Here is a 23,933-nt window from a genome sequence, read left to right on the forward strand (position 1 = left end):
TTCTGGGTGTTTATTAGATAATAAATTCTCTTGGGATGATTCAAGTTGATTTCATTTGTAACAAAATCATATCGTACTGTTTTACTTCGAAGAGCTTTAGTAAAATGGTAAGCTTGTTATCATTATTAAATAATTATTACGTTTATTTATTATTATTATTATTATATTACCATCAGAAGAAATATTAACTCTTGAGGCTCCCTCAAAAAGAAAAACAAGTTTGTAAGATAAAAAATAAAAAAAAAAAAAAATGGAAAACGTATGTTTGGTTGCCAAATATAAATATAAATCGTGTAAACAGATATTTCGAAAATTAAACATGTAATTTTACGGTTAAGTTTATATTTATGAATATGCAATTTTTCTTAAAAAGATAGTCAAATCAAACAACTGTTTTCGTGGAACACAACTTCAGTACAATACTTTAGCTTACAAGAAAGGGCATTATTATGATTCTGTTGCAATTTTTAATAAATCATCGAATCATTTAAAAAATCTTTTCAGCAACTTATTTGAAATACTATTAAAAGATTTTCTTTTATATAAATTATATTAAAAATTATTTAAAAAATCCACTAATTTCTGTATTTCCGTTCAACGGTTAATAATTTTCATTAACGCCTTCTGAATTATGAATAATTTTGTAGTTATTTTTTATATTTTTTATCTTTATATACGAGTATTTACCTTAACATTTTTCATGTATTTATATTTTTAAACTATTTATTTATTTTTTCTTTTTTTCTTTTGGGCAAAGAATGCCTAAGCGTTATCATCACCCGGAATTTTCATTAATAAGATGGTAAAATAACTCCAAATAATAAAACTTATACGGTGTAAAATTAATATAAATCATATAATAGAAGTTTATTAAAAGAAAAGTCAAAAATTGAAATAAAATTCAAAACTAATGTCGCAGACGGAGTGTTTAAAATACAAAAGTTAAACTAATAGAATAAAGAAACTATATAAAACTTACCTAATTCCGATAGGTTGTGCAAAAGGCTCCTTTCTCAGATAATAAAATTAAAGACATAGAACCAAAAAATCAAAATTGAATGTAAAGGTTAAAAATTATTAAAAAACTCTCTAGCATAAAAATACATATGATAATATTACATTTTTTGCAGTAACTTGGTACTATGCAAAAACAGAAACATCCGGTCCAAAATTTCGTTATTATTGTACAAGATATCACGGATGTTTCTGGGTAGATTAAATTTAAGACGCAACGCCGCATAACATATGCAGTCTACGAGAATGATTAAACGATTTAATATTGGTTTTAGTTAGATCTATTTATATTTTATAATTAATTTGTATTTTGGGAAGCTGCTCTAATTAAGGTCTTACCATCGTTTTCCTCGATTCCTCCGGCGGCATTTCCTTTTTTATCCGTGAATTAGGATATCTACCCGTTCTTGACGTAATCTATATATTTAATGTATTGTACTGATCAGAATAAAAAAAAAAATCATTTTTTGTACAGTTTTTGAACACGATTCCACATTACTGATTGTAGATCCTAGTAAAAGATTCTTGTGATTATAAGCAGCTCTACTTGAAACATAGAACATATAAATATTTAACAAAATACGTCGTACATTCAATCAAATACTGGTTACTTAGTTGGTTGTATTGAACTTACTGTAAATACCGCGTCAGAAGTTGTATTTTTTAAGCCGAAATGTTTTTTTAGGAAATTCATATATTCACTGGATAAAATTTCAGAAAATAGTAAAAATAAAAACTTGATTTTTTTTTGTTATCTAAAATCATGACGCAGGCCATTTTTAAAATTTTAAAAATATACCGTTTAAGAAAAATTTGAGAAATAATCCTAAGACTTAATCCTAATTTGAATTCTGTGATTTAAATCTTCCCTACGAATTTTCTAGAATTTATTTTTTTAATGGAGATTATAGAAATAAATAAATAGGTACCGTGCTTTTTAGGGGTGTTGAACTCTAGAGGCGGGACTTACCGTCCAGTCATTTTATCGCTACCAAATCGTTTACATGCAACGTCGTCAATACTTAAATCCCGCTCGGTTACACGGGCTTTGCGTCTCATTATGTTACTCATTTTACAGTATACACTCCTATAGATTTTTTCTCTTACTGTTTTCATAGTTTACTGACCTAGTTTTAATGAAAAGTATACTTCGATTTATATGAGAGTGAGTTCATTATTTCATAAGATAATTATATTTCATTATATGCAGTTACTGAATAATACCTACTAGTATATTAAGTAAAATATTAAAAAAGAAGTGAAGGAATGTATTATAATACGTGAGATGTAATAACTATTCAGGATATCTCGCAAAGGAAGAGAAATATTTTCAGGGTATGATCTTACGGTTGAAAATAAAGAAAATAGCTTCATACAACCGTAGATCCGGAAATGCCCTGTTTCTGTGATACGGCCAGCTAAAATTTCGAGATCTGTCCAACGGGAAAATTAGTCTGTACTGAGATTCTTGAGATGCAAATTATGGAGTAAAATTGAAGGTCTCATGTTTCTTAACTCGTAAAAAAAGAGAATGGCCATTAATGTAATTTGATTTCTTATTTTTGCGCAAACGTATGAAATAAAGTAATGAACGGAGCGAACGTTACAGACTATCACTGAATATCTTTTTAAACTAAATTCTTGATTTAAAAAAAAAAAATCTCATAGGGGTATCACATGATTTCCTTGTACGTCTGTTAAATTACATATACACATTTTTTTAAAACGAAAAGTACATAAAATTTTATTTTATTACTAACTTCTGATATTTTTTCATATTTTTTTTATTGTTATTATTTATCGTAACATTTTTTTACAATCAGAGGTTAATAATTATTAATAAATCAATATATTTAAATTAAAAAAAAAAAAAAAATTAAAAAGGAGATGAATCTGATTCGAACCGATATGCCTTTCTCTTGTTCCAATTATTTCATTAATTAAAATTTTATTTGTCTATAACTCTGGATCCAATGAAAATAAGTACCACTTATGGTACATCGTTGAAAAGCTCTCAATGATGCCTTATTACTGTAGTTAAGGAAAAGTCCAAAATACAAATTTTTTGGATTTGGGCATTTTTGGACTCTTTTTGTTCAGTCGACTGCAATTAGAAGGGGAAGTGCACAACTAGATGTTACAACAAAAAAAAAATTATAAATAAATCCAAAATTTCAACATCCTACGGTTAATCGTGTTTTGAATTAGGCCAAGATACGTGCATACGTACGTACAGACATCACGACGAAACTAATCAAAATGGATTCACGGATGGTCAAAATGGATATTTCCGTTGAAATTTAAAAACCGAAATTTTTCGCTATCACAATACTTCCTTTACTTTGTACAAGGAAGTAAAAAGTGGAGTTTTAATGTGTACCTTTATAAAATAGATATAATAACCTTAATAGTATGTTTAGTACTAAAGATCTCGACGAGATTTTGCATTTTTATTGTAATTTTTAAAAAGCCGTTTAATTTCAAATCTTAAGTAGTGCTAATTGATTGATTTCTTTTTATTTCGTAACTGTAAAACATTTTGTAATATCAGCGTTATTTACGATTAAAATATGCCCCGATTAAAAAGTAAATTAAAGTTCGGCGACGTTTAGGTAGAGTCAACGACGTCGAGGGAGTTCAAAATAAATTTCTGAAGTATCTCTGTTTAAAAATGTTCACTATTTTATTGTACTTTAACTCTCTCGACCGATACCGTAAGATGTGTCTTCGTTGTTAGGTTGTAAAAATTTAGAAATCAGTTAACGCCTAGTTATTTTTGTAAAATATTTTAAATAACAACATTTTCATTTCAGAATTTATTTATTAAATTTTTTCCTCTTAGAGTAAACAAAGAACGGATATTTTTTTTTCAGATTTCGTTTACTAGAACGAGTTCCCACTATAATCAATATTTGCTTCAAAGATTACTGCTCTAATAAATTAAACGCAGTTATTGATCCGTTTGTGGATCGTTTTGAAAATTTAAAACGTCTTATGAGATAACTGTAAGCTCGATAGATCAGTTAATATTATTATGTTTCATAGCTACAGATCTCTCGATAAACAACTTTAACGAAAAAATACAATTAATAGAACTATACTTTTCATTGTCGTAAAGGTACAAGGTTAACTCGTCGGGAAAGTTAATTGTTTAATAGAAATAAACAACGCCACTTTAATGGATTAAATATAAAAATTATAAAATATTAAAAAGTAAATAACGAATATTCTTTGCTAGTTAACTTGTTTGATAAATACATTTAAGCTTCTGTAAAACATTCGCTAATCTCTTTGAAATTTATTATCGCAAAAATAACATAATTCTGATTTCATTTTTCTTTCGGACCTAATTTAATTTTTATGTTAAGAAAGCTATTTAATTATTAATGCTAGCTTTTTAATGTCTTCTAATTTAACATAAGGTTGGAGCCGGATGATGTAACGGAATTATAGAAAATACGAATAAATCGTAAATTAAGAATATAAAGTTTAAAAAAAACGACGTTTTAAAAATTATATGATATATGGTCACATGATGATTAAAATAATAATAAAATAACAAATAAGAAGAATTGATTTCAAAATTATTTTGTTTTAATAAAATTTTTAAACTCATCGTTAATCGTTTTATTTTTACTTTGTTAGAATTAATTTTTAATAGTTTAGGCCTTGTACAAAATATTATATTTTGTTCTTTCGTGGAAAAAGTATTCATTAAGACACAAGTAGTAATTGTTTTAAAGATACGTAACGAAAAATATTAGTAAAAGTTACATTTGTTAAAAAAAAATTAATATAAAAATATTTTAAAATTAATTCGGATATTACATTTGTAGAAGACGATTAATGAAGTTCTACATCGTATTACAAAAACCGATTGTATGTTTACATAAATTATTGAATCATCCGACTTATCATCCCAGCGTTCATGGGAATTGATGAAAAGAAATCTGATATGTCACTAAACCTGTGGACATTTACATGTTTGAATAAATTGATGAGTTCCTGCCTGCATTTATTGAATTTTATCTATAAGCACACGGTTTTCGACCTTCAACACCCCGCGGTTTGTTCTGTTTCGTATCCTGTGGGAAAGAATTACGTTCTGTTTTAATTTATTGTTCTCTAGTTTACCGGAGAGGACAGCTGTCCGGATGTTTTGTTTCGATTCCACCCCGTATTGAATGCGTTCATTGATTATTTTATTTTGATGTGTTTAGATCGTTTCGATTTACTATGATCATTAACGCATAGGAAAATTCTTTCGAACGGCGTTATTACAAATGTAGCAGAATTTAATTTATTATTTTCTCATATACTTTTATGTAGAGTATCGGTCGAGAAGTCAGGCGGTTTGACTGATTATTTTCGATACATTAATTGCATAGAAGTTATCGAATAAACATTTTCTTTAAAAAATGGCGTTTTGTTTAAAAAAGCAGGTCATGGAGATTAACTGGCTATATACTGTGAGAAATCAATCGGCCTACAACAAATCGTGGGACGATGTTATCGTTTAGTTTGTTGTTCGGTGTGTTAATTTTTCTTATTGATTTCAATGGTATCGTTCATCCGAGTTTAGTAACCTTATGAAGTTTAAGATATCTTGATTGATCTCGGATGTCACTACCTCTCAGAAAAATTATAGAATTCCAGGAAACGTGGCGTTGCAAATTCCCGATTTCGGGTTATTATCTTATAAGTAATCCAAAGAGATATTCGTTGGTAGATCTGTTTCGTACTTATTCGTCCGCCCGAGTATGAAAGAATTCTTCAAGACACCGACTGTAAAATAATGATACTCTGGGACCGTGTAAAAACCTTTCTGCTAGCTGTATATTAAATGGCGGCTGCCTTATAGGCAGGTGAATGATACGTTTTTTGTCACTGTTACCGTCATCGTTATACTCCCTGCACAAAACTTCCGTGCCGACAGAATTAATCATGCGAAAGTTATCCTGTGTGGAAATCGGTTTCTTATTTTAATTAAATTAAAATTATCCTAAAAACTTAAAGCGATGGAAAAAATCATTTAAGATCAATAATTGATGATTTTTTTATTTAGAATGGACAATAGTTTATCGCAAACATAGTTATATGTAATCAGTAATGTGAGCGTATTGTTAGAAAAATTAAAATTATCGATTGAAAAATTTCTAACTTTAAAATTGCAAAAAAAAATATTAAAACTTGCACGAGTACCCATCTTCAGCCAGTATTGACCATACACTACTACTTCCATAAAAGTGGTAAATGTTGCTCCCAGAAAAAAATTCTGATCGGTACATAATAATATATTACACAGATCATATCAGGAGTGGGTAGATATGTTACTCAACAGGTAAAAAAAAGGAACTGCCACCATTTACCTGGATGGATAGAGAGAAATTGTTATAAAACCTTGATTAGACCTGCATTACAAAATGCATAATTAATTATAAACTGAAAGAAAAAAAGATGTGATTAAGCCCACAACAATTATTTAAAATAAAACATGCAAGAAATAGTGTTAAGGAAATAAATAAAAAAAATAATTCACAATTCAGGAGGTTCCTTTTGAATATAAACTCTCCTACATATATACATGTTAAACAACAGATTCAAAGAATTCAGGAGTTTAATACTGTTTTAATTAGTATTATTTAAAATTCTCAGCCAAGGTAATAAATATACTATCTGTAAAAAAAGTTTTTTTAATTTATGAGAAGGTTTATAAGAAGAATTCTTAAATGATTCTTTGATTTTTAAAAAAATGGCATTGGAAGATAATGAGTCCCTTTCTCATAAGTCAAAACATTGTGTTCAGTTACAGGAAACCAGTTCTGTTGTCTGATTTGCTGTAGGTAAATATTATTATTTTTAAGATTAAATGACTGTTCTTTTTAGCAACTATTGTACAATCATAAGTATAAACACATGGATAAGTTAACATTTTTAATTTCGTAAATAGCAGTCTTCATGATTCATGCTTTTGGAAATCAATCTAATTTTGATATTAGAAGCAATTCTTAAAAAACTAAGGACACTAGAGGGATGAGCCTAGAGGGATGGTAAAAAAGTATGAACTTAGGCTATATAAGTTTAATATATATATATATATATATATATATATATTACACATACATCATAATTTAATCATTTTTGTAAGTATATAAAATTTGATTATATAAGTTTTATTACTGATTAACAATGGTTTTGTGTGGCCTAGATCCTGATAAAGAATGATTTGTTGTTGGTGATTATTTATTGAATATTTGGTTATTAGAATATTCCACTTAATATTATTTTTTTAAACTGTTGTTCTTCTAAGGGTGTTTTATTGTAGATCGAAATATATATCCTCAGCGAGATATTAAGTGATATTCCTTATAACCTGTCAGTTCTACACATCTCAGAGGAGCATCCTGGAAATTGATGGATGTAGGAATGTGGTGTTTAATAAACCTAAATAAGAATAGAATATTAATTTTAAAAAAGCTAACTTAATTTTTAACAACAGCAAAAACTAACTTTAAACAAATTTATAAAAAAAACTACTAAAACAAATTAAAAATAAAATTTGTTAGTAATTTCCTAGAATTTTAGAACTCCAAAATTTCTGTTACTTATATGACTAAACGTTTGGAAGAAATTATGATGAGCGAGTGTGATTTTATAGCAATTTGCTTTCATCTGTGATATAGATTATAATGAAATATCCCTTATGAATATTGTTTCAAGTTTTGTAAAGTGTGTTTTGGATTCAGTTATTTATTAATTTGTATACCTGTTATGGTATACAATTTAAATTTTATAAGAACTTTGTGAAATAACTATTAACAGTACAAAACAATATTTGGATGGTACTCATATTTAGAACATCTTATACATTTTTTTTTCCAGTTTGTTTTCAATACTTGACAAACATGGGGTTTGGATCGGAGATGGATGGGTGTGGCCAGTTTGTAAAATATAGTATGTTTATTGCCAATTTCATCATTTTTGTAAGTATATAAAATTTGATTATATAATTTTTATTACTGATTACCATGAACATGTAGAAGGACTCAAAGAATCCTTTATGCAAGTTAACATTAGAAAAAATTCCTTTTTAGTTTAGCATTGGCTGATCAGTTTGCAAAAATAAATTCAAAGAAAAATGTTCAAGCATAAAATATCATTATCTTTAGTAAAGTGATACTGAAAGAAATAATTAGTAAGACTTAATGCACTTACCATGTTTTTATTTAATGTGCTGATCTTTTAATATCAACAAATTTGTCACATATTTTTTTAAAAAATAACCTTCTTTACTTTGTATTATCTATAAATTTTGTTCAAGATATCCTTCTATTGTAAATAAACCTTCTATTATCTACTAAATCTGCTTGTATCTGCCTCTGGATAAATTTTGCTTCTACATCTTATTTCTTTTGATATTTTTGTTTTAAGCTTCTTTATTCTTTTTAAAAAAATATGTTCTTATCTCTATTGAATCAACTGATTCTCAACATTGATATGCATGATATGATACGTAGAATTCATTAAACTTTCTATTCCTAGCTATCAAAAAGTACGCATATCATTATCATTAAACAGTGTTTGCCAAATAGATGTTTTAAAATATTTTTTCTAATCTATAAATGTAAATTTGATATTTCATCAACTTCTTTTCTGCAGGAAGGCTTTCCTAATCAACTTTAAATGTCTTATTGAAATCATCTATATTGCATTAATAAGAAAAATTTGTTATGTTAAAAATAAAATTCATGCTTAAAAGTAAATTTATCAGTTACTGAACTATCTATGTTGGCTGATGGTGAAGATTATATTAAACCATTAAAATGTATTATGCCAAACATAATGAAATCTGTTTTTAAATTACGCAGATATAAGCCAAACAGATGACAATTAAATTACATTTTGCAAACCACCTCATAAACAAAGATAAATACACTTTGACACTATGTAACTCCCTTATCCTTGACTATCTATCACTGTATAGGTACTATGGGATTTATATAAGGTGCTTATCCGACTTTATTTGAGGAGCTGCATTGCTGTTATTAATTAATCATGGGCTGCTTTCATACTGGGGTGGTGACTTTGTTCCATCTAAAGGTTACATGAAAATCGTAACTGCTGGCTGAAGTGCTGTCAAGTAAAGATGGGATTCTTCGCAATCAGACCCCACTGGAATAATTTTGTGATTATATACTTTATATTAAAAGATTCAGTGTTTTAATAAATATCATAATTAATTATTTTTAATTAAACAATTTTACCTCTTTTATTCCCATCACAAATTTTCAAAGAGATCTCTGCTTACTGAGAGTAGTTTTTTAATGTAGGCAAGGCAGGTAGGTAAATAGATTGACAAACGGACTTTCAGAATTATATATAAGATAACATTGATAAATAGGCTAATTTTCTTTTCAAGCTTGTGAAGTGCACTAAGGCTGGTTTTAGAAGAGCAAAAGTTAAAATTTTGTTTCAGTTAGCAAATGTTATTAATAATACTATTCAAAACAGTTAGTAATTGGTTTTAGCAGGAAGGTTTTGTTGCTTTATTAATAAACCCTTCTATATATTTTTATGCTAGAAGAGTTTTTTTAATAATTTTTAACCTTTACTTTCAATTTTGTTTTTTTTTTGGTTCTATGTATTTAATTTTACTATGCAGGGAGGGAACCTTTTGCACAACCCATCGGAATTAGGTAAGTTTTATATAATTTCTTTATTCGATTATTTTAACTTTTATTTTTAACAACTTTGTCTGTGGTATTAGTTTTGAGTTTTATTTTGCCTTCTTAACTTGTTTTAATAATTTTTTATTATATGATTAATAAAAATCATATAATATATGATATGTAATATAATATATATATATGATATATATAATATAATCATTACTTTTACACCTTATAAGCTTTATTATTTTGGGGTTATTTTACCCTTTTATTAATAAAATTACGGGCGATGATAACGCCCATGCGTTTTTCACCCACAAACAAAAAAAATAAAAAATAAAAAAAATAAGCCCTTCTAAATTTTAGAAAAAAATATTCAGACTCAGAAATTACTTCCAAATTTTCTAAATTTCTTGAAGGATATCAGTAACATAAGTACTATTCTGAAGGTTTATCATGATATTAAATGAAAATTTAATAAACATTAAATTAATTTTTCATCTTTTCATTTCATTAGCCATAAGAAATATGTTATGAAAATCCATACATATCAAAAATATATATATGTTCATTAGCATCTTCATATAGTGGTATGAAGATCATAGTAGTATCTGGTGGTAATCAATGGTAATTTTATTACCTCACCATTTGTGAACCATCATCATGAGTTCACAGTTTCACAAAAAATCATTTACAGAAAAATTTAAGGAGTTACCTATGGCCAATTACATAGGAGTTACCTATGGCCAAAACATTTCTTGCGCTATTTGTGTTAAATCAGTCTAAAATATTAATGCAGAATACTGGTAATGAAATGTGAAGGTGTCTCTTCAGAGACACAAATAAAAACTCATCTTTATAAACTCTTTTGTTCTCCTTGGTATATTAGGAATGTACATATAAAATTTCACAGTTTTCAAATGCTTTAATAGTAATCATAGTTAAAACAAGTTATCAGGTTTTTATTGTAACAAAATCAGATTTTTCGTAAATTTTCAATTAAAATTTTTTAATGGATAGATCTATATTTAAATGCTATTGAACAAAAAAGATTAATACTATCCTTTAGACATTAATACATTTAAAAAGATTGTAAGGTAATTTGAAATAATAAAGCAGCTTAGTTAAAAGTGGAAATAAAATAGAGAGACCTTATTTGGATTCCTCTACAAAGTTTCTTCTTTCCTTTAAATGTAAATATACCAGTGTTTGAGAATTATCTGAACAACTTCGATGTTTTATTAGAAAAAAGTAATAGTCTTATTAATAAATGGTTGGGCTCTCTTTAACAGGTAACTCATAAAGTTTCCTTCAGCAAATACTTGATAGCACTGTGATTGCATACGTACCACATATGTCAGTCACCATGATAACACAGATGAAAGTACAAGCATAGAATGGCTTATTGAAACAAAATAAATTTTAGAACTTTGTGTAACTTAGAGCCACCCTCTAAAACAAGTATTACTTCATGGTATGATACATTTAAAGAAACTGACAGTGTTGAACGTAAGAAGGATGCAGACAGGGCTAGAACATCAGATGAAAAAATGAACATCATTCATCAGTATTTTTGTTTGCAGCCCTGGGAAGTCAACTTGAAGTGCAGCGTGCAAATTACATCTTCCATGATCTACCATTCACAATGTTTTGAAGAAGTGATTAATACTGCATCTTATAAATTACAAATATTGCAGCACATACACCACAAGATCACACTGCTAGAAAGGAATTTGCAGGGGAAATGATTGAAAGAATTGAAAATGATGATTGTTATTTTAAAACAGGTATGTTCTCAGACAATGCTATATTTCATGTGTTTGGAAAAGTGAACATTCAGAATATTCGAATATGAAAATTAGAGAATTCACATATTACACTTGACCATATTAGAGATAGCCCAAAAATTAATGTTTGTTCAGGATCGTGTGATTGTACCTTTTTTCTTTGCGAAAGTGGCAGTTAATGTGAATATCTATCCGGACTTGTTAAAAGGGTTTGTTTACTCTCAGCTTGAAGAGTTACAACCCAAAATCATATTCCAAAAAGATGGAGTGCTGCTACATTGGGGTTTATTACTGCATGAATCGAGGGATTCATTTGGAAATGTGTTGAGTAACAACACATTTCCAAATTGCTGGAATGGACATTCACAAACGTGACTGATTGCTTGGCTACCTCGATCGCTGGATATAACTTCATGTGTGATTTTTTCCTATGAGGTTTCATCAAGAATAAGGTATACAAAACTCATTTAGTGAATATTGATGATCTTAAGGAGAGGTTAATGCATTCAAACTGATAGATGTGGATATGTTACAATGAATATGACATGAAAATTCATTACTGGTTTGATAATTTGCAAATTACTAATGGTGCACATATTGAATGCCTTTGATTACAGATAAAAAAAAACTTTCAGTTTTAATATTTCTAAATTTATACAATCTATCCTAATAAATAAATTATTTACTCAATATCAAAGTTGTTCAAATAATTCTTGGACATCTGATGTAGCTGTTAATTAAAATATTGATAGAAAAATTGCAAATTGCTCATCATTAAATATAATTCCTTCATTTACATATTTATTGACTGACAGGTTATATTTTAATTTTGTTTTTATGTTCTCTTGTTCACAGTAATTTAAGTTTGCATTGTTTTTAGGTTGGAGGTATTACTGTATTTGGAATTGGAATATGGACATTAATGGACAAATCATTTATTAATGAATTACTGGGTACAAATCTCTTCATGGGTGCAGTATATATCATAATAATTACAGGAGCTCTCGTCACATTAACAGCGTTTTTTGGTTGTTTAGGAGCTATTAAAGAAATAAAATGCATGTTACTTACGGTAAGTAATAAGTTAATATTAATTTTGATATATTCTACTATATGGTCAGTGATAAAAATTATTTAAAATCAATTTTTTAAATTAGAAACTGATCCAAATTTATTAAACTTTCATTTATAACTGAATGAGTATTCTAGAACAGTGATTCTCAATCTTTTTAGCTCCATGACCCCCAAAAAGTAAAAAAAAACATATAATGAATATTTTGCATTCCCTCAACCACAAGCCAATGAAACCTAATTAAAACTATTTAGCAGCATTGATAATGGTAGATATTAACATGCATATATGAAATGTACAAACATGAGCAATTTACAGGTTCCTACTTGATGTGTATGTACTCCTTGTAATTTAGTGTGCTTGCATAATATTCACTGTTATTAATAATACTCAACAAAATGGATAAATATGTGCAAAAATGAAGTGAGCCATCTGCATCCAGTAAATTGATTGGAAAAAGACAAAATTGAACAATGAAATCCTGACCCCGTAGGGGAAGATACCTTCCGCCACCCTGTCTTTCATGAGCCCTTATGGGCTTTATCAGAGGTCATTTTCGAAACCTTGGCTTTTGAAATATTCCAGTTCGCCTCGGCCAGGATGCCACCAATGCAAATGCCACGAGTGATATTCCCATTGGTGTACTACTAGTTAATGAACTCAAAACAAAACACATCTTGCCGAGTCTTAAGCAAGACTGAAAATACCTAACTAACAAAGGAATTGAACTACCTACCCTTAGAAGGTAAAAGTGAGTTCAACACACAACATGGAACAATAACAACACAGTAACATAAAAACAAAACAAAACAAAGGACAAGAACAACAACAAGAACATAATTTATAAAACAAAACATCAACAAAAATAGAATAAAAGAGAAATCTAATCAGAGCCCAAGATCTCCTCAGCAATCCTATCCTTTGCTAAGAACACTACAAAACTCTCCGCTATTGCCAGTTTGGCATGGCTCCTCCAGTTTACCCAGAGATCCAATGTCGACCTGATAAGATCAAGCTGACAGATGGTCTTCATTTGCATTAACTCGTACTTCAAGCACTCATAAAGAAAAGCACTCATAGGTGTCCAATTGTCCACACTGAGGACACATCCCAGAATCTAACAGGCCGAGTTTCAGTCTATCCCTAAAAGCACCATGGCCAGAAAGAAATTGCATCACATATTTATTAGGGTGCACCCAAGAGGCGTCCCGCAAACCAACAATATTCGCAAAGAGATCATGCGTATAATGCCTACCATTTGTCTCATCCCATCTGACTTGCCACAAGGCATTGCCATGTTGTTCAATTTCTCGAACTTTATCCGAAGCCAACTTATGGGACTTCTTAGCAACATAATTCTGCTGCTTCTCAGATGCAATCAAGTCTATCGGTTTCACACCTGCAATCACCAAGACTGCCTCCCGTGAAATAATATGGTAACCACCTGTTATTGTTAACAATATTAGGCATTGAGCCCTTAATAATATATCTCGCATATATATTTTAGCCTATCTGCCCAAACAGGCGTCGTGTATAGCGTAATAACCTTTATACAGGATGCCCATGATCTTAAAGTTAAGACTCCAATCAGGATTGACCATACATCAAATACCGAAGAAAGCATTGCAGGCCCTCTCTGCAATGTGTTGAAGGTGCTTCTTAAATTGCAGTTTCTCATCCCAAGGTACTTTTGAACCTTCTTCTTTTTCCTGTTTAGCCTCCGTTAATTACTGTTAGAGGTAAAGATAATACTTCAGAGGATGAATGAAGATGATATGTATGAGTGCAAATGAAGTGTAGTCTTGTACAGTCTCAGTTTGACCATTCTTGAGATGTGTGGTTAATTGAAACCCAACCACCAAAGAACACCAGTATCCACGATCTAGTATTCAAATTCATAAAAATAACTGACTTCTAGGACTTGAACGCTGGAACTGTTGACTTCCAAATCAGCTGATTTGGGAAGTAGTCACTAGTACAATCTGATGGGTTGAGGTACTTTTGAACCTGAACATACTTTATTTGCTGGCCTGCAATCAAAACATGGACATGCCAACTCACTGCCAAACGGCCTTTGAGGAGCATCATCATGGTCTTTCTCGGGCTAAATGTCATCTTGTGTTGGTGACCCCATAGCTCAAGCATCCTGCAAGACCGAGTGGCTTGGAGTTCAACCTCTCTCCGCGAGCTTCCTTTGACCAGCAGGAGCTCGTCAGCATAAACCACAATGCAACACTCGCTGGGCAACCTCAGCCGCAGGAGAGAATCAAACTCCACCACCCACAATAATGGACCCAACAAGCTGCCCTGGGGACATCCCTTAGTCAGGATCTTGCCACCCTCATGGCCACCCTTGCAGAGCAGCACATCCCGATGACTGAAGTAACTTTGCATAACTTGCAATTTACTTACAGTACATTCTCTTTTTTGGAGTTGGTAAATAGCAGAAGGCCACCATAGATTATTAATTCTTTGGAAATGACCAGGAAAATCCCCAGGACATATTCAGTCCCACTGGTTGTTACCACATTGATCATATGAAGCATGGTGTCCTCCGTACCCTTTCCAGGATGAAACCTGTACTGATTCTCCATCAACAATCTTTGCAATGTTAATCTCTCATTTATACGCAGATACAGAACCTTTTCAAAGACTTTGCCAATAACCGGAAGTAATGTCAGAGACCTATACGATGAACTAATAGCAGAATCCTTTTACAATGACAGTAATTTAAATTATGGTTTTATCTCATTGGATGGAAAGCCACAGCGTGTTGTTTGCTTTCTAGTCCTATCTGATAAAAGCATGAAGCCATCAAAATTAATTTGACACATGTAAACTAAACGTCTGGATCATAAAAGCAAACCCTTGGAATTTTTCAAAAGAAAATTACATACGAGTACTTTGAGAAATCAACAAGTTTCTATTTGTAAATGAAGCTATACTGATAAAAGTACAATTAAAGCGTCTTATCTCGTAGCAGTTAATCCAGTTAATGAAAATGTTATTGCAGCTGCTAAGTTACCAACCAGTTGAGATTCAGACCAGCTCATTTAAATGTCTGCTGATAAAACATTGCAACTACAATTCACATCTGAAGATTTAGATACTCTTTGGTTTGCTCATTGAAGTGAATACAGAAATTTAGTCACAGATGCATTGAAAATGCATGGTTGTGTTAAAAACTAAATTTAGGAATCGTCTTATACTTGAAAACAATTTGCTTTTTTGTGTTTCTAACAAGATCCATGTATGGAGAAACTTTTAAATGCAAAACAAACGCAACTATCTCATTAGTTTATTCTCTTTACGTGTGTACTTATAAATGTAAATAAAATGTTTATAATAAATTGTTTTTTCTTATAAAATAATTTCATTATTGTTTACTTGAATTGTTGTAGGCTAATTTCATGATCCCCATGTGGGTCCCAACCCCAGCTTGAGAAACGGTGCTCTGGATTATCCTTTTAACAGTCATATATGACTGTGAAATAAATAAATATACATACCAACCTTTATCAAGCTCCTTATTTAAGTAGCAAAGAATTGTTTATCTTAATACTGAAGTCAAATCTGCACCAAAATCATTTGTTCATTAGTTTAGAAATACTTCCCTTTTTATAACAGATCAAAAAAATTAAATTTAGATGGTAAGCAATCAGGTTAGCACTCAGTTGAGTGATGTGTGGGTAAACATGTCATGCAGTATAATCAAATCTTTACAGTAAAGATAAAGATGTGCTTACGCTTTGAACTTTCTTGATGCTTAAAAACTTTTAATAATAAAAGAGTAATATTCTTATAGATAAGGACTGGACATTAGTTAATTTTTTAACAATTTTTTTGCCTTTTTTTGCTTTATACTTTCATCAATGTTGCTATTTTTTTGAAATTTAGCTAGCTTTCCTGATTGATTTTTAGCCTCAGTACTGAAGCAGCTATTTTTGAAATTACTTACCTGCTTATAAATATTTAGGTTCAGTCATTATTTCCTTTATTATGAAAGAGGATAAAATTTTAAACATTAGTATCAGAGTATGCCTCATAGATGCAACATCATTAAGAACAATATACAAATATTTAGTAACAATAAAATGGGCTAATTTCTAAGTTTTATATTTATTTTTTTATGAGCTACTTTGTTTTTAGTTACTGAATGACCATTATATGTAGATGAAATCACTGTTGTAATGGATATTATTATTAAACATATTTTTTTGTGATCTGATCTAAAGTTACCTTAAAAAATTCCCTAATAAATAATCTTAAAATAAATTGCTTAAGATAAAACAATGTGTTATTGGAGTATCACCAAAGTTTCTTATGTAACAAATAAAATTATTGGTTTTTTGTAGTTATACCTGCTGAAAAAATAATATTGTTTTTAAAAATTCTCAAAATTTACCTTTACATTTAAGTAATACATAAAATTACATAAAGACAATATATACATATACATGATACTGTTTGCAATTATAGTAATTTATTTTGAGACTTTGCAATAAGTCAAAACAACATTCGATTTTCAGTAGATAAAAATAAATAAATCTTTTATATCAATAATTTTTTAGAAATTGTATTTTTCAATTAAAGAAGGATCACTTGGTTTTGTTATACATTTTAAGTTGCAGCTGCTGATTTTCAAATCACAACATTTACATCTGAATAACTGACTGGTTGAATCTTACAGTGTGTATTTTCTGTATCAATGTAATACTGAGCATACACTCAATATAATACTCAGTATATACTGAATGGTAATTATTCCTGAGAAATAGTGATTGATAGTATAGGGTTTGTAATGTATGTTGTAGTATTACAGATCTTTTATTTTCATATTTTATTTGTGGTTATCAATCTGTGATACATGAATTAATTAACACAATTTTAATTATAATTTAGCGTTAACTCAATAATTTAGTTCACCCGGTTAAACTACATCATAAAGCAGTTTTATCTGATGCTGATTGTGTAATTGAGTCAACGTGTTGTATAAGAAAAACTAGGCTTAACATTCACTGGGAAGCAATTACTGCAGTTCTGTAATACCAAAACATTATGGCAATATTTTTGTATTACAAAACAACAAAAGGTTATTTACAGAGTGAAAAAATAACACTGAATGTCTCCTTTTGCAACAGTGGTGCTCAGTGGAATTTGCTGAAAGACAAACCTTCAAAAGAAAGACAAAGACCTTCCTTTATATTATTCCTGACAGATCCCTTGGTAAAATAACAAATACCTTGAAAATGAGATTATTATTTATGATTATAATAATTTAAGAGGGAGCCATTATTTATTCTGATTCATGGTTAATGTATTGTATCATCACATTTGAAACAATTTTGCTTTAACATTTCAAAGTCAACTGAAGTAAAACTTGGTTGACCTAGAGAGGATATTTTAGCTGGCCTCTGTGGTGCGAGTGGTAGTGTCTTGGCCTTTCATCCAGAGGTCCTGGGTTCAAATCCTGGTCAGGCAGGGCATTTTCACATGCTACAAAAATTGTCATTCATCTCATCCTCTGAAGTAATACCTTATGGTGGTTCTGGAGGCTAAACAGAAAAAGAAAGAAAATTAGATATTTTGTCTCTTAGTAATATCTTTCTCTTTATGACATCAGTATCAGTTTGCTTTTTAAACATGTTGTTTTGTTTTTTCTTTGTTTTGCTTCAATAAAAAACCCATTTTTAAAAGTTTTTATTTACTTTTTATTGGCTGGATTTACATTAATTTTCTCAGAATGGAATTCTCTACAAGTTTTGTTACTAAATCTTCTGGATTTGTTAGTCATTTAACAAAGCTATTGTACTGAAAATCTAACAAAAACTTGTTTTTTGACACCAAATTTTGTGATTTATGTCGGATTTCTTAAAAACTACAGGAGTTACAGCCCTGGGACCTGTTTACCGTATTTCCCATCTCATTTTACATGAGAAATCACCAACTTTACTCCTTAATTTGGGTCCCAAAAATTACAGTAGGGATTCTTTTTTTAGTAGAGTTGAAATCTAGGTGAAATCTTTTGCTAGCTGTAACTTGAAAACAAAGTGTTTCCAGACCTACGTTTATATGATTTTTTTTTCATTATTTTCACCAATAAAACATGCCTTGAAAGTTTCTCTGTTTCTTCATGGGACACTCTGAATATATATATATGTATGTATTTATTAAAACACACATGAGTATATGTTACCTGAAATTTGGCATTGTTTGAGAGATAACTACATATTGTAATTGTTTCTCTGTTAAAAAATTTCATCAATCTTTACAAAATAATCATTCTTTAAAATTTAGCTTTTAAATTTTATTTATCTATATAGCTTTACTTTATTATATGAGGCTATCAAATATTTTTATAAAAAAATACAGAAAAATGTGGATTTAAAAAACCAAAATATTATTCTAAAATTGTTTATTTTTGTGATCTTTTCTCATTTTTGGCTTAATTTTTTTTTTTTTATTAATTTATTATTTATAGTTCAGAAAAATGATTTAGAATGCTAAGTTTATGCATATAATTTTAATTTTATTATCTAGATATTAGGCGCCACATCTACTTGGTTGTGGCATCTACAACTATTCAGAGGTGGATGGTCAGATGTAAAAACACAAGACATTCTTATAAATACATTCTCAAGAACAAAAAGCATCCTGAGTTAGGTTTACTAAGAAAAGTGATAAAATTAGTGATTTCCTGTTTTCTGAATATCAGCATGATAAGCTCAACATAATACAAGTCTTATTTATTTAGTCCAATAAATAACTGACCATACTGAATATTTTTGCTCTTATCATTGAAGATATCCGTAGTAATAACAGATATCTCTGATACTTTACATGCACCACATGTTTTAAAAAATCTGGGAAGGTTCATTTGAGTAAAAAATTAATGTGTTTTTTTGTGTAATGTAAAATTCAATAACCATATTGCTTCTACACCAGCAGTTCTAAAACTTTTTTTTAAGTACCACTCATATGAAATACAAATCAGTGGTGTACCACTAAACTATTAAATACTTAATATGTCATTAGGATAGCAATAGAGTTATATCTCAGAATGATAAAGCAATAAAGAATTATAATCTTTTTTGAAAGAACCTATTTATTTTACAAAAAATCGTACACTACAACTTTTTTTATTGTATATTTTTTAATCATTTTTATAAAAAAAAACATTTATTTACTTTACAAAGAATGCTACTTTTACTTTTGAAGACTAAAAATTCAGTGAGAAGGATAGTGCTACATACGTGAAACAATTGAAGCATATAACAAATGTGGTTCAGTTGAACTTAATTTTAAGCACAAATTTGAGACAAGATTTAGTTTATTATGAAATTTATTTCTTCTGTCACCATAGTAGAAAGTCTAGTTTCACAATGATATTAAGTAGAAGTTAGAATTAAAAATAAAAATGCTTTTCTAGACAATGATGAATATTCATTTTTAACCTTTAGCTAATATATCATCTAATCTAGTAAATTCCATTTTCAAACTTCCATCTCAAGATAGTTCTATCAAAGACTTCTTTGTTAATTAGAGTTCCAGGGATGAATCCAGTGTGAAAGGGTTTTGTATCCATAGGAATTCAGAATAATTTCCTTTAAAGTATTTTTTAAAAGCGTCAATGAGTATTAGGCAATGGTGTTTTATATTATTAATGAGATTATCTTTAATTTCAATTCTGTGTCCTGTCACAGAATTTTCCAAATTTGGAAAAGACTGCGGGTTTTAATTTTGATAAGTGTCTTTATTTTGTTGTTACTAAAAATCATTTTGTTGTTTCACCTTGCAAACTTAAATTTAAGTTATTGAGGTAGTTGAAAATATCTGTTAGGATGGTGTTGTAATCTATAACTCATGTGTCAATCAATCTCACAGTACCTTTGAATGTTTAGCAACTTTCATTTAGAAAACCAGCTCATCTACATGTGTAGCAGTAACTGAATCTGGTCACTGCTCATTTCAGGACATAGTATTGAAAAAAAATGATAGTTTAAAGCCCGATATTTAATAAAATCTACTTCCTTGATAGCCTCCTGGAGAACATGTTTAAGTTGTTCAGGTATCCATTTTACTGCTAAAGGTTTGCTGTGGATGACGTATGAGGGTACAATTTACTGTAACTGATTTTACTTTGGTTCCAACACTTCATATTTTCTTCTAGTCATATGTCGAGCACTATCATAACAGACCCTAATGCACTGCTTCCATTTCATTTTTTTCAAAGAAGTCATGTACTTTTTGAATATGCTGCGCTTTTTTTTATTTTGGAGTTAGTTTGTGTTAATAGCACATTAAAAAATAAATAATCCTCTTTAATTGAACTTTGATATATATAAGGCATGTAAACCATAAGTTGACCGTACTTTCTTATTTGCATTTTACCTTTGATAATTTTTGAATGGAATAATTCTTGGTAGGTTTGTTTTCTAACATTGAATTTTTTGTACTAAGGTGATGTTTCAATAATAAGGGTTTTTCATGCTTTGGTTTGAGAAAATTTCAAAGCAGATTACATAGTTAGGTTGTGACTGATTATTTACATGCATACCCAATCAATATTAATGTCCTTAGACTCAAATTTTCTTCCCAATTTTTTGTACTGTAGTAGGAAAAAAATGACTGCAAATTCTAATTCTGAAGTAGACTTTGATGGTACAGAACTTTTAAATGATGAGGTTTTGTCCATCATTGCTCTATTAAACCAGTTTTATAAATATATATATATATAAACATAAATATATATGTTGATTTATATTTTACGTCAACTGAACTAAACCAAATTAATTTAAGCAAAGAATGTAAATAAATAAGTACGTATACTCGTATCGAAAAATTTATCTTTTTGAGATACACATGCTAACATTAGCACTTCTCTCAAATGAATAGATAATACAGTAATAATATTTTCAAATGAGTTATCTCAAAATACGTAAACACTGAAAGCAGCTGTATCTATTTGTTTGTAGAATAACCAGAAATTTAAAAGTACCAGTACAGTAAGTTTTGACAATGAAGTGGTTCCAAAACACATCAATAAGTGATCGATAAGAATAAAGCTAAGAAAGGTAATCAGTACTCAACATAGAAACTATAGTGATCTTTGCAGAAAAAATAATAGTAATTAATACCAACAATTATAAATATTTATTTACTCAGTGAAACACATTGATCGGGGCGAAGGAAATTAATTTATAAATTTTTATATTTTTTTGATGATCATTTTGTACTGTTTTTCTGTTGCAGTACTTCTTAGTTCTTCTTCTTGTTTTTGTCATCATGCTAGTTGGAGGGATATTAGGCTATGTTTTTAGAGAGAAAGTTAGATACACAATGGAACAAGAGATGTATACTTCCATTAAGTTCTACAATGAGAAAAGAAATATAAGAAGAGCATGGGATGACACTCAAGAAAACGTAAGCCATTACATACCAACTATACTTTCTTCATTGCCTTATAATTTACCTGATTAAATTATTGTTGAAAATTGTTTTTAGAACAATAATTATGAAATATTTTTAATGAAGTAGAAAGTAAAAATCCATTCAAAGATAAAATTTGTTGGGCTCATTTTGTGTGGATCTAATACTTCTTTTTTATTGGTTTTATGTAAGACTGTGTTTCTAAAGTAAGGATTGTTTTGAAATAAAATCAAAACTGAAAAATATGAAAAAACTTTATAACGTACTGATAAAAAATATATTTATTAACCACTTTTCTACATAGTGGTAAATGCACTAATTAACTAAATAACTAATTTTACATTAAAACAAAACTTCAACATGTTTCTCATAGCATTTCACAAGCTTCTTCATTCCCTCTTTTAGCCATTTTATTGCAGTGAAATTTAAACCATACAGAAACACTGTCGTCGTAATTGTCAAATCTTTGTGATGCAAGGCATTGTTGAAGGTAAAAAAAAGAAAATAATCACTGGGAGCTAAGTCAGGACTGTAGGGTGGATGATCAAAGATTTTTCAGTAAAATTTTTCCAATTGCCCTTCTGTATGATTTACCATATGTGGGCAGGATTGTCATGCAAAATCAAAATATCGCAGGATAGCATTCCATGTCCTTTTTTTAATAGCTCTTTTAAGATTTTTTTAATGCTCTGCCATACATATGAGCATTTACAGTAGTTCTATGATTTCTCAGTTTAACAAGTAAGACACCTGTTTTGTGCCAAAAAATAGTAGGCATAATTTCTTTACCAAACATTCTTGTTTCAACTTCTTTGGTCTAGGAGATGATGAATGCCACCATCACATTGACTGCTGCTTTGTCTCAATGTTCGAATAAGAAATCCAGGTTTCATCTCTTGTAACCATGTGATCACACAATTCATCACCATCATTTTCGCAATGCTGCTAACATTTATGCCCTGTAATAAGACTTTTTCCTTAAGTGCATAGGTTAACATCTTTGGCACCCATCAATTTCTTCACTCACAATTATTTATAACCTAGTTTTCCAAAGTTTCATAACTCCAAGATTGCAAAACTTCAGGAAACATTGAAGACAATTGTGACACGATAAGCCACTGGCTTTCTCAAATATTTTTGTCAATTTTTCAACCAGATCATCTGTTATTACTGATGGCCAGCTGCTAGATTCTTCATCATGAATGTTCATTCACCCTTCTTGAAATGAATGGTACCATTGTCTTACTTTAATGTCACACATAATATTTGGTAAATAAATTTCACAAATTCTGTGTGAATTTTAGCTGTAAACTTGTTTTTGCCATCAAAAATCAGATTATTCGTCATATTTCATGAATTATAGTACTCATTATAAATGCATCAATATTAACTACAAAATGACTAAACTATTGTTGTTAACAGTTGACTATTGATTAAAATAACATGGAACTATGGAAGCACCATTGTTTATTTTGCATATATAGGCGCAAATTCTTACCTTAAAAAGAAGCCTCACGTTGAAGGAAAGGGGTTGATATCCAAAAAAATCAGTTTTGAAGTTTTAATCATTTTGGGTCAATTTGAACCTTTTTTCTTTTGTGAGCACAGTTTCAAAACCACAAATTATGAGTAACAGTATCAAAGTGGGTTGTTGGCAAGTACCAGTGTTAAGCAACTGATGCAGTCACAACTCAACAATTATGTGAAAAGTAGGAAGAAAAAACGCAAATATACAAGTGTAATGTATTTATGGAACAATACACAGTACTTTGCAGTAGTATAAGAGAACACATCATATCAACATAACATGAAACATATAAAAACACCAATAACTAGCTAAAACAACGAAAGAAATTTTTTTTTTTCAGAAATCATTACAGCAGTGTAACATCCTTTTTTTTTGACTAAAACCAGAATTCTGCCCATCTGATAAGCACTTACTGTGGCAGAGTTTTTTTTTTT

The 23,933-nt window shown here is 29.5% G+C and overlaps 1 protein-coding gene across 2 annotated transcripts in view; it reads left to right on the forward strand.

Moving 5' to 3' along the window:
- The window catches only part of Tsp74F (Tetraspanin 74F), a 75,654-nt gene that overhangs the window by 27,053 nt on the left and 24,668 nt on the right, over positions 1-23,933 (forward strand). For both annotated transcript variants that reach the window (XM_075356546.1, XM_075356547.1), the window contains exons 2-4: positions 7,897-7,997; positions 12,351-12,542; positions 21,795-21,965. In XM_075356546.1, coding sequence (XP_075212661.1) covers positions 7,920-7,997; positions 12,351-12,542; positions 21,795-21,965 — 441 coding nt within the window. In that variant the 5' untranslated portion in view covers positions 7,897-7,919. The remainder of the gene's footprint in view (positions 1-7,896; positions 7,998-12,350; positions 12,543-21,794; positions 21,966-23,933) is intronic.

This window comes from Lycorma delicatula, chromosome 2 (assembly GCF_047948215.1).
Source record: "Lycorma delicatula isolate Av1 chromosome 2, ASM4794821v1, whole genome shotgun sequence".
Lineage (NCBI taxonomy): Eukaryota > Metazoa > Arthropoda > Insecta > Hemiptera > Fulgoridae > Lycorma > Lycorma delicatula.